Raw genomic sequence first — 12,109 nt, 5'->3', positions numbered from 1 at the left:
TCTCTCCTCTGGTTCTTTTGCCAATTACCTTAAATCTGTGCCCTCTGGTTACCGACCCTCCTGCCAGTGGAAACAGTTTCTCCCTCTCTACTCCTCAAAACCCCTCAATTTTGAACACCTCTATTAAATCTCCCCTGAACCTTCCCTGCTCTAAGGAGAGCAATCCCAGCTTCTCCAGTCTCCATTTAACGGAAGTTCCTCATCTCTGGTACCATTCTAGTAAATCTCCTCTGCGCCCTCTCCAAGGCCATGACCTCCTTTCACTCGGAGGGTTGTGAATCTTTGGAATTCTCTATCCCAGAGGGCTGTGAATGCTGAGTCGTTGAGTACATTCAAGGCTGATAGATGGATTTTTGGACTCTAGGGGAATCAAGGGACATGGGGATCGGGCGGGAAAGTGGAGTTGAGGTGGAAGATCAGCCATGATCTGATTGAATGGCGGAGCAGGCTCGAGGAGCCGTATGACCTACTCCTGCTCCTAATTCTTGTGTTCTAAAGTGTGGTGTCCAGAATTGGCCACAATACTCTAGCTGGGGCTTAACCAGTGATTTATAAATGTTTACTGTAATTTCCTAGCTTTGCTTACGCCTCATATCCTTGAATATTTATTCCTTTTCAAGAAACAATCCAATTCTCTTAAAAGAGTATAAGGACTCTTCCTCAACAATGGTTTGTGGCAGAGTAAACTCCACATTCTCACAACCCTCAGTGTAAAGAATTTTTCTCTACCTATCCCTTCAATTCTTATTGTAATTATCTTAAAATGTCTGCCATGTCCCACCTTGATAACCAATGGACGCAGTCCATCATATACATCTCAGTATCCTAACTCGCACCAAGTCCTGTTCACCCATCACCCCTGGGCCCGCTGTCCCACACTGGCTCCCGGTCCAGCAATGTCTCAATTTTAAATCCCTCCATGGCCTCGCCCCTCCCCATCTCTGTAACATCCTCCAGCCTTACAACCCTCCAAGATCTCTGTGCTCCTCCAATTCTTGCTTCTTGTACATCCCAGATTTTCTTCACTCCACCAATGGCTTTAAGCTGCCTCGGCCCGAAGGCCTGGAATTCCCTTCCTAAACCTTCCTTTGCATCTCTCTCCCTCTCTCCTCCTTTAAGATGCTCCTTAAAACCTACCTCTTTGACCAACCTGACCTAATATCTCCTCAAGTGGCTCAGTGTCATATTTTGTTTAATAACGTTCCTGTGAAGTGCCTTGGGTCGTTTTACTACATTAAAAGCGCTATATAAATGCAAGCTGTTGTTGTTGTAACTCTTCATAATCTTGAAGACCTCTATTGGATCACTCAATAATTTTCTCATCGTTGGTGAAAACTTATAACCGTAACCTCTTTATCCCTGGTGCCATCCCAGAATCTACTCTCATTACTCAGGAACAAACATGGAAAGTTGTTGTTGGGGGAGAGGGGGTGGAAAAGTGAATGGTAACAGGTCACGAAGGAGGCAAAAAAGACAAACCATGGCTGGATGATGAGATGGGATGGTCAAGTACGACTGGAGCAGCTCATCTGCACAGGGACCGGGAAAGCATGGGACCCGAACGGAGAAGAGGAAGAGTAAATTCACAAATTCTCGTGCAGTTCCTCCATTTCTGGCCTCTTATAGAATCTTATAGCACAGAAGGAGGCCATTCGTCCCATCGTGCCTGTACTGGCTCTTTGAAAGAGTCCCATTCCCCCTGCTCTTTCCCCGTAGCCCTGCAAATTTTTCCCTTTCAAGTATTTATCCAATTCCCTTTTGAAAGTTATTATTGAATCTGCTTCCACCGCCCTTTCAGGCAGCGCATTCCAGATCAGAACAACTCGCTGCGTAAAAAAAAATTCTCCTCATCTCCCCTCTGGTTCTTTTGCCAATTACTTTAAATCTGTGTCCTCTGGTTACCGACCCTCCTGCCACTGGCAACAGTTCCTCCTTATTTACTCCATCAAAACCCTTCATGAATTTGAACACCTCTGTTAAATCTCCCGTTAACCTCCTCTGCTCTAAGGAGAGTTTTGTTGAGAGTTTGGATTGGAGCCCTGTTCCTAGGCCTCTGTTTGCCTCGGAGCTGCACGGCAGTGGCTGGGATCACCCGCATTTATGCGACCTCCCCACTCCCTCCAGCCCACCAACGGCGGCCGTACCTTCAGCTGTCTAAGCCCTAACGCTCGGGAAATCCCTCCCTAAACCTCTCCCTCCTCCCTTACGACACCCCTTAAAACCTCTGACCAAACTTTGTCGTCAGCTGGCCTAATGTCTCCTTCTTTGGCTCGATGTCGGTTTTTTTTTTTGTCTGATTGCGTTCCCGTGAAGTGCCCTGGTACGTTTCACCAGGTTAAAGGCGCTACATAAATGCAACTTCTTGTCGTTTTACCCACCTCTCTTTGTCCTCTTCACTCCCACTTTCGTACTCTGATTCTTCCTCACTCGAGACGTCCATCTCTTCCTCTGGCAGAGGGGGCTCCTCGGGAGGTAACGGAGGCATGGGCGGTGGAGCAGGAAAGTATTCCTCGTACTAGCAGAGATAGTTTAAGAATTCATCACGTTAGCGACGGAACGAAAACTAGCTCAAAATATTTTTTTAAAAAAACTTTATGACCTCAACCACTGCACCCGGCACTTCCGGGGATGGGAAGCTGGCGCTTCGAGAGAGGGGGGGGGGGGGGGGGGGGGGGGAGAAACTCCCTACAACCGACGGGTGGGTCAGTGCACCTGGTGTCCACCTGCCCTTTATCTTCCACCTCACTCACTCCCGGGACACTGGGGCCTGCTCTGCTTTGCCGGATTCTCCAACCTTCCCTCCCCTCTCTGCCATTCGCACGTCTTCTGGGCCTCTTATTAGGTCTTTTATTTCTCTCCTTACATCTTTCCCGGCCATCACTTCTGCCATTTAATAATCTCCTGTTCTCCATTTAATGGGGATGCATTTTGAGCGCCCTTTGCCAGGCGTGACGGGGCGGTAACGGTCTGCAAACGGGGTCGGAAGCCTTACCGCCCCCCCGGTTAACTCCCGCAGGCGCCATTTTGAAAGGGGCCTACCCCCCAGGTGTCCAAAGCGCCCGCCTGATTCAGACGACAGGCCCCTTCTAATATGGAAATCATGATGTAAAAATAAGACCCGGATCGCCACTGATCGGGAGTCTGCGCCGTGCTCACTCTGAGCAATTCCACAGGCCATGGAAACGATGAGGCCCGGGCAAAGGAAAGTGTTGAATAATTACTGCGCAAGGGTGTTCCTCCGGGGCCCACGAAAATAATCTCGATCGCGATCACGCCCTCTCTCCCTCCCCCACCGTGACGTACCTTGCTGGCGGCCACACCGGCCCAATCTTGATCCAGGCGAGCTGAACCGGGACTCCCGTTTGGCTCCCCCGCAGCTCGCCTGGCGAATTTAAACGAGACAGGGGCTTCAAAATCCTGGAGGAGTGAGAGGGAGGGGCCTCTCTCGTCGCCCCCACCACCCCCCGCCCCCCCGGAACGGACACCCGACCAACACGCTCCCCAGATCAGTCCCCCAAAATCAAACTCAACCCCAATCACTTTGCAGCTCACTTTTTTCTTTTCCTGTGCACCTGCGGTCATTTGTTCCCCACCTCCCAAAACCCCGGCTCCCTTCATCTGTAAACATCCCACGGTTCTGACGAAAGGGCCATTGAGCAGAAATGTTGACCTGACCTCTGCTTCTCTCCCCGCAGACGCTGCCTGACCTGCTGAGGGCTCCCAGCATTTTCTGCTTTTATTTCCAAAACTTTTCCTACTGCTTTTGCAACAAAAATAAAAAATACCCTGGACTCAAAACGTGGGGCTCAACTCCCCAGTCTCAGCAGACGGAATCATACAGCACCAGAAGGAGGCCATTCGGCCCACAGTGCCTGTGCTGGCTCTTTGAAAGAGCTATCCAATTACTCCCACTCCCCCTGCTCTTTCCCCATAGCCCTGTAAATTTTTTCCCCCTTCAAGTATTTATCCAATTCCCTTTTGAAAGTTATTATTGAATCTGCTTCCACCGCCCTTTCAGGCAGTGCATTCCAGATCAGATCAACTCGCTGTGTAAAAAAAAATTCTCATCTCGCCTCTGGTTCTTTTGCCAATTATCTTAAAGCTGTGTCCTCTGGTTATCGACCGTCCTGCCACAGTTTCTCCACATCTACTCTATCAAAACCCCTTCAATAACCTTGCACACTCTGCAGATGCTTCGAATTCTCCGCATATTGTTATTTTCACTCCACTCATACGTAGAAAATGACTCTAAATCAAGCAGATTACCATCGGAGGGCGGGTAGTGATGGGTCCGAACGGAGCAGGCAAATTCATTTTGTTCATCAGATGCAGGACCTGTAAGTAAAATTGCAAGATGTTCAGTACTATAAGAACGCAAGCCACTGACTCTAAAGGAAGAACTTGCATTTTTACAGCACCTTTCATGACCTCAGGACATCCCAAAACGCTTCACAGCCAATGAAGGACTTTTTTTGAAGTGTAGTCACCGTTGTGATGTCGGAAACGCGGCAGCCCAATTTCCGCACAGCAAGATCCCACAAACAGCAATGTGATAGTGACCAGATAAACTGTTTTTTCAGTGATGTTGGTTGAGGGATAGGCGGAGAGAAGATGTCTCCACTTGTGGGGGAGACCAAAACTAGGGGCCATAAATATAAGATAGTCACTAATAAATCCAATAGGGAATTCAGGAGAAACTTCTTTACCCAGAGAGTGGTGAGAATGTGGAACTCGTTACCACAAGGAGAGGTTGAGGTGAATAGTGTAGATGCATTTAAGGGTAAGCTAGATAAACACATGAGGGAGAAAGGAATAGAAGGATATGCTGATAGGGTGAGATGAAGAGGGGAGGGAGGAGGCTCGTGTGCAGCATGAACACCGGTGTAGACCTGTTGGGCCGAATGGCCTGTTTTTGTGCTGTTAAATTGTATGTAATTCTATGAAAAACAAGACTGAACAAACTTTGATCCCCTTTCAAAACACTAGACTTTGTAAAGTGCACTTCTCAACTTAAGAATTCAACTAAACCAAAATGCTAAAGACTTCCTTGCATTGAAATGTTAAAAAAACATTTATAAACCGATTACTTTACCTGCACATAAAACTTGGGCACACTTGCCATGGCGTTTGCAATATTGGCCAGAATCACGCTGGTGGGCGGTGGATACAGGTATTTCAGGCACGGATTCACGGGAAAGGTCAGCCTGCAAAACAAAACGGGACAAATCCCCCGCCCCAAGGCAGAACTGAGCATCGCACAGCTTCGTAACGACAGACCTGCCAAAAACTACACCCAGATATTAAACAAGCCCATGGCAACAAGGAAGCTGACCGATAAGCCATTTCTTGGAGTAGTGAATAGGACCAGGTGTAATTCAGCCTGTTTTAATTGTCATTTAGAAAGGCACGGGTTAATCAAGGACAGTCAGCACGGATTTGTTAAGGGAAGGTCGTGTCTGACTAACTTGATTAAATTTTTTTGAGGCGATAACAAGGAGGGTCGATGAGGGTAGCTCGTTTGATGTGGTCTACATGGATTTTGGCAAGGCTTTTGACAAGATCCCACATGGCAGATGGGATCCAAGGGAAAGTGGCAAATTGGATCCAAAATTGGCTCAGCGGCAGGAAGCAAAGGGTAATGGTCGACGGGTGTTTTTGTGATGGAAGGCTCTATTCAGTGGGGTTACGCAGGGCTCAGTACTAGGTCTCTTGCTTTTTGTGGTCTACATCAATGATTTAGACTTAACTGTATGGGGCATGATTAAGAAGTTTGCAGATGATACAAAAATTGGCCTTGTGGTTGATAGCGAAGAAAGCTGTAGACTGCAGGAAGATATCAATGGACTGGTCAGGTGGGCAGAAAAGTGGCAAATGGAATTCAATCCGGAGAAGTGTGATGTAATGCATTTGGAGAGGGCAAACAAGGCAAGGGAATGCACAGTAAACGGTAGGATACTGAGACATGTAGAAGAACAGAGGGACCTTGGAGTGCATGTCCACAGATCCCTGAAGGTAGCAGGACAGGTAGATAAGGTGGTTAATAAGGCATAAGGGATACTTTCCTTTATTAGCAATGGCACAGAATATAAGAGCAGGAGGCTATGCTAGAACTGTATAAAACACCAGTTGGGCCACAGCTTGAGTATTGTGAACAGTTCTGGTCACCACATTACAGGAAAGATGTGATTGCACTAGAGAGGGTACAGAGGAGATTTACGAGGATGTTGCCAGGGGTGGAGAATTTTAGCTATGAGGGAAGATTGGACAGGCTGGGGTTGTTTTCATTGGAACAGAGAAGAGGTGATTTATTTGAGGTGTACAAAATTATAAGGGGCCCAGATAGAGTGGATAGGAAGGACCTATTTCCCTTAGCAGAGGGATCAGTGATCAGGGGGCATAGATTTAAAGTAATTGGTAGAAGGATTAGAGGGGAGCTGACGAGGGTGGTAGAGGCAGAAACCCTCAACTCATTGGATATGCACTTGAAGTGCCGTAACCTACAGGGCTACGGGCCAAGTGCTGGAAATTGGGATTAAGATGGATAGTTCTTTTTCGGCCGGCACGGACACGATGGGCCGAATGGCCTCCTTCTGTGCCGTAACTTTCTATGATTCTATGATAACCACCCATACATTAGGTCCTTGTTTTTATTCATTCCCTTTATAAAATCCAAGGCCCACATTTATAATGGAAACTGCCTATGTAAACTGGTCATGCTGTACTACCCCATCCCGCCAATGGCGGCGCTGCAGGGTGACAAGCTTACAACAGCAACAACTTGCATTTATATAGCGCCTTTAATGTAGTAAAACGTCCCAGGGCGCTTCACAGGAGTGTAACCGGACAAAATTTGACACTGGGCCACATAAGGAGATATTAGGGCAGGCTTGGTCAACGAGATCGGTTTTAAGGAACGTCTTAAAGGTGGAGAGAGAGGTAGGGAGGAGGAAAGGTTTAGGGAGGGAATTCCAGAGCAGTTTACATAGGCAATTCAATTATAAATGTGGACATTGGAATTTAGTGGGCAAAGGTGTAAGTTTAATATATTAAGTTTAGATAGAAGATTTTGCGGGATAGACTGTGGCACTGTAACCATTCGAGTTTTAAATTTGCCATTTTGCTTTGGCTAGTTTGATATACATTGCCTTAGTGTAGAGTGTATGTGATACATTGTACGGTAAATCGTGATGACGAGCACGCTTTGCCAAGTGTCTGGGGTTGTTAACTACTCTGGGGACTGATTTCACGTTGCGGGCACAATCCTGGGCGTATGTTTGTCCTCGATGTCAGTGCATGTTGAGTTTGGAACGTACGAACAGGAGGAGGTAATTTACGCCCCTCGGGCCTGCTCCGCCGTTCGATCAGATCACGGCTGATCTGTACCTCAACCCCATTTACCCACTTATGCTCCATATTTCGAAAAACCCTCTCCCAACAAAAATCTATCGCTCTCAGTCTAGAGAGCTCCAATTGACCCACAGCCCTTTTTTTTTTGGGGGGGGGGGGGGAGCAGGGGGGAGTTTTCCAGATTTCCACTCCCCTTTGTGTGAAGAAATGCTTCCTGACATCACCCCTGAACGGCCGAGCTCTAATTTTAAGATTACGCCTCCTTGGTTCTGGACTCTCCCCCACCAGAGGAAATAGTTTCTCTCTATCTACCCTATTGCATCCTTTAATCATTTTAAACACTTTAATTCAATCACCCCTTAATCCTCTATACTCGATAGCCTAGTTTATGCAACCTGATCTTTCAATTTAACCCTTTAAGCCCTGGTAGTTGTGCCAGCCCAAGTTTTGACAGGTACCCGGCCTGGATGGATGCAGCATCAATCCAAGGGTTGCTGTGCAAAGGCCAGAATCCAAAGACATTTCCCCCGGTGCAGCCTCACGGTGATAACTTTTTTTTAAAAAAAAACCTGTTTTCTGAAATCTGATAAAATTGCAGCAAGCCAAAAGGATTGCCTTACCCAATGACAGAAACTGTATTAAAATAAATCCTACACCATCATATCAATCGCATGAAACACAATTTGAAAGAGCTGTCCAATTAGTCCAACCTGCTCTAACCTCACATCAAAGAGCCAGCACAGGAACGATGGGCTGAACGGCCTCCTTCTGTGCTGTATGATTCCATGACTTGATGTCACACCGACGAAGCACAGATCACAGGAGCGTGGGAGGGTTACAGGGATAGTAAACCCCTGAGATCAGCAATAAATCAGCATTAGAGGTGGAAATATGAAAAGAAAGAAATTGCATTTATATAGCACCTTGCACGACCTCGGGACGTCCCAAAGCTCCTTACAGCCAATGAAGTGTGTTCACTGTTGTAATGCAGGAAACGTGACAGATAAGTTGCGCACCGCAAGTTCCCACAATGTGATAATGACCAGATAATCTGTTTTTTTTTAGTGATGTTGGTTGAGGGATAAATTTTGGCCCAGGACACAGGGAGAACTGGCCTGCTGCTCTTTGAAATAGTGCAACGGGATCTTTTACGTCCACCTGAGGGGGCAGACGGGGCCTTGGTTTAACGGCTCATCTGAAAGATGGCTCCCCACCGACAGTGCAGCACTCCTTCAGTACCGCCCCTCCGACAGTGCAGCGCTCCCTCTGTACCGCCCCTCCGACAGTGCAGCGCTCCCTCGGTACTGACCCTCCGACAGTGCGGCACTCCCTCAGTACTGACCCTCCGACAGTGCGGCACTCCCTCGGTACTGACCCTCCGACAGTGCGGCACTCCCTCAGTACTGACCCTCCGACAGTGCAGCGTTCCCTCAGTACTGACCCTCCGACAGTGCAGCGTTCCCTCAGTACTGACCCTCCGACAGTGCAGCGCTCTCTCAGTACTGCCCCTCCGACAGTGCAGCACTCCCTCAGTACTGCCCCTCCGACAGTGCAGCACTCTCTCAGCACTGACCCTCCGACAGTGCAGCGTTCCCTCAGTACTGACCCTCCGACAGTGCAGCGCTCCCTCAGTCATGACCCTCCGACAGTGCAGCGCTCCCTCAGTACTGCCCCTCCGACAGTGCAGCGTTCCCTCAGTACTGACCCTCCGACAGTGCAGCACTCCCTCAGTACTGACCCTCCAACAGTGCAGCACTCCCTCAGTACTGACCCTCCGACAGTGCAGCACTCCCTCAGTACTGACCCTCCGACAGTGCAGCACTCCCTCAGTACTGACCCTCCGACAGTGCAGCACTCCCTCAGTACTGACCCTCCGACAGTGCAGCACTCCCTCAGTACTGACCCTCCGACAGTGCGGCACTCCCTCGGTACCGCCCCTCCGACAGTGCAGCACTCCCTCAGTACTGACCCTCCAACAGTGCAGCACTCCTCAGTACTGACCCTCCGACAGTGCGGCACTCCCTCAGTACTGACCCTCCGACAGTGCGGCACTCCCTCGGTACCGCACTGGGAGTATCAGCCTAGATTATGGGCTCAAGTCTCTGGAGTGGGATTTGAACCCACGACCTTCTGACCCAGAGGTGAGAGTGCTGCCCACTGAGCTACGGCTGACACCTAAAATCTGATCTTGCTGTTAGCGGAGAATTGAGTGAACATCACCGTTGGACCAGTTCCAGGTGGCCCACGGTTTCAAGTCGTGCTACTAACCCGAGGCTCGGTGCGATCCCATTTTCGATAACTGGAACTCTTGGTTTCAGAACCCGCTTCTCGTCTTTGCTGCTCAAAGTCTTATCCGCACTACAAACACAAGCAGATTAAAAAAAAATTAGGGGGAAAAAAGAAATGGAGGAAGACCTGCCATTTTATAAAGCACCGCGTCACAACACGTGGAAACAGAGGAGAGTTTTTCCACACACGAGTTTCAAGGGCAGTGTCTGCGAACACCGCAGCCAATTTGTGCACAGCAAGATCCCATAAACAGTAATGAAATGAATGGCCGGATAATCTGTTTTATTTTTTGACGGTGTCATTGGAAAGAAGAACGTGGGCCAGACACCGAGGACGGCCGGCTTCTTGGGATCCTGAACGTCTACTTTGATGGACAGACAGACCCTGGTTTATTATCTTGCACACAGGACGACACCTGAGATAAATACAGCGCTCCCTTAATACGACACGTGAGTGCCCACTGAGGTGACGAGCCTAATATTTGACTTAAGTTATTGAAACAGAAACAAATTAAAATACACAAAGATCTACAAAACCAGGAAAGAAAAAAACATTTAGAATAGAAATTACCCACGTCAATTTTGATGTCAAAACTCAAGTTCTTCCAGGCAAGTTCCAGAATTTTCTAAAGGAGACTCGGCTTTATTCGGAGATGTGCAATTAACAGAACACAACAGTCAAGAAAAACTGTTTCTTTCTAGTTGGTTAAATGTGCTTAAACTGCACAGAAACCGTGGGTAAATTTGACTTTCTGTTAGGTGTCAGCCGTGTCTCAGTGGGTAACACTCTAGCCTCGGAGTCAGAAGGTTGTGGGTTCAAGTCCCACTCCAGGATTAATTAATAATGTCCTAGTTAAGGATCCCCTTGGAACGAGCGACCACAACATGGCTGAATTCCATATCCAATTAGAGGGTGAGAAGGTTGATTCTCAAACAAGCGTACTGAGCTTGAATAAAGGAGACTATGATGGTATGAGAGCGGAATTGATTAAAGTGGACTGGGAAAATAGATTAAAGGGTAAGACGGTACATGAGCAGTGGTGTTCATTTAAGGAGTTATTTTACAACTTTCAAAATAAATATATTCCACTGAGGAAAAAAGGGTGTAAAAGAAATTACAGCCATCCGTGGCTAAGTAAAGAAATCAAGGATAGTATCCGACTAAAAACAAGGACATATAAGGTAGCCAAACTTAGTGGGAGGATAGAAGATTGGGAATTCTTCAAAAGACAGCAAAAAGTAACTAAAGGATTGATTAAGAAAGGGAAGTTAGATTATGAAAAGAAATTAGCAAAAAATATAAAAACAGATAGCAAGAGTTTCTATAGTTATATAAAAAGAAAAAGGGTGGCTAAGGTAAACGTAGGTCCCTTAGAGGATGAGACCGGGAAATTAATGGTGGGAAACATGGTGATGGCAAAAATGCTGAACAAATATTTTGTTTCAGTCTTTACAGTAGAGGACACTAAGAATATCCCAACACTGGACAAACAGGGGACTCTACGGGGGGAGGAGCTAAATACGATTAAAATCACTCAGGAGATGGTACTCAGTAAAATAATGGGACTCAAAGCGGATAAATCCCCTGGACCTGATGGCTTCCATCCTAGGGTCTTGAGGGAAGTGGCAGTAGGGATTGTGGATGCTTTGGTGATAGTTTTCCAAAATTCCCTGGACTCAGGAGAGGTCCCGGCAGATTGGAAAACTGCCAATGTAACACCGTTATTTAAAAAGGATAGTAGGCAGAAGGCTGGAAATTATAGGCCAGTTAGCTTAACATCTGTGGTGGGTAAAATTTTGGAGTCTATTATTAAGGAGACAGTAACGGAACATTCAGATAAGCATAATTTAATAGGACAAAGTCAGCATGGCTTTATGAAGGGGAAGTCATGTCTGACAAATTTGCTTGAGTTCTTTGAGGATATAACGTACAGGGTGGACATAGTGTATTTAGACTTCCAGAAGGCATTCGACAAGGTGCCACATAAAAGATTATTACTTAAGATAAAAAATCACGGGATTGGGGGTAATATTCTGGCATGGGTGGAGGATTGGTTATCGAACAGGAAGCAGAGAGTTGGGATAAATGGTTCATTTTCGGACTGGCAACCAGTAACCAGTGGTGTTCCACAGGGGTCGGTGCTGGGTCCCCAACTCTTTACAATCTATATTAACGATTTGGAGGAGGGGACCGAGTGCAACATATCAAAATTTGCAGATGATACAAAGATGGGAGGGAAAGTAGAGAGTGAGGAGGACATAAAAAACCTGCAAGGGGATATAGACAGGCTGGGTGAGTGGGCGGAGATTTGGCAGATGCAATATAATATTGGAAAATGTGAGGTTATGCACTTTGGCAGGAAAAATCAGAGAGCAAGTTATTTTCTTAATGGCGAGAGACTGGAAAGTACTGCAGTACAAAGGGATCTGGGGGTCCTAGTGCAAGAAAATCAAAAAGTTGGTATGCAGGTGCA

The 12,109-nt window shown here is 47.2% G+C and overlaps 1 protein-coding gene across 8 annotated transcripts in view; it reads right to left on the bottom strand.

The window, feature by feature from the left end:
* The window catches only part of rnpc3 (RNA-binding region (RNP1, RRM) containing 3), a 58,288-nt gene that overhangs the window by 30,821 nt on the left and 15,358 nt on the right, over positions 1–12,109 (bottom strand). For all 8 annotated transcript variants that reach the window (XR_010963807.1, XR_010963808.1, XR_010963806.1 and 5 more), the window contains exons 5-8: positions 9,616–9,705; positions 5,093–5,204; positions 4,267–4,335; positions 2,379–2,515 (exon numbers count right to left, since the gene is read on the bottom strand). Coding sequence is in view for 4 of the 8 variants with exons in the window: in XM_067989775.1 (XP_067845876.1) it covers positions 2,379–2,515; positions 4,267–4,335; positions 5,093–5,204; positions 9,616–9,705 (408 nt within the window). In the remaining 4 variants the exon portion in view is untranslated. The remainder of the gene's footprint in view (positions 1–2,378; positions 2,516–4,266; positions 4,336–5,092; positions 5,205–9,615; positions 9,706–12,109) is intronic.

This window comes from Heptranchias perlo, chromosome 9, assembly GCF_035084215.1.
Source record: "Heptranchias perlo isolate sHepPer1 chromosome 9, sHepPer1.hap1, whole genome shotgun sequence".
Classification (NCBI taxonomy): Eukaryota; Metazoa; Chordata; class Chondrichthyes; order Hexanchiformes; family Hexanchidae; genus Heptranchias; species Heptranchias perlo.
This window is presented reverse-complemented; position numbering and strand designations above follow the sequence as displayed.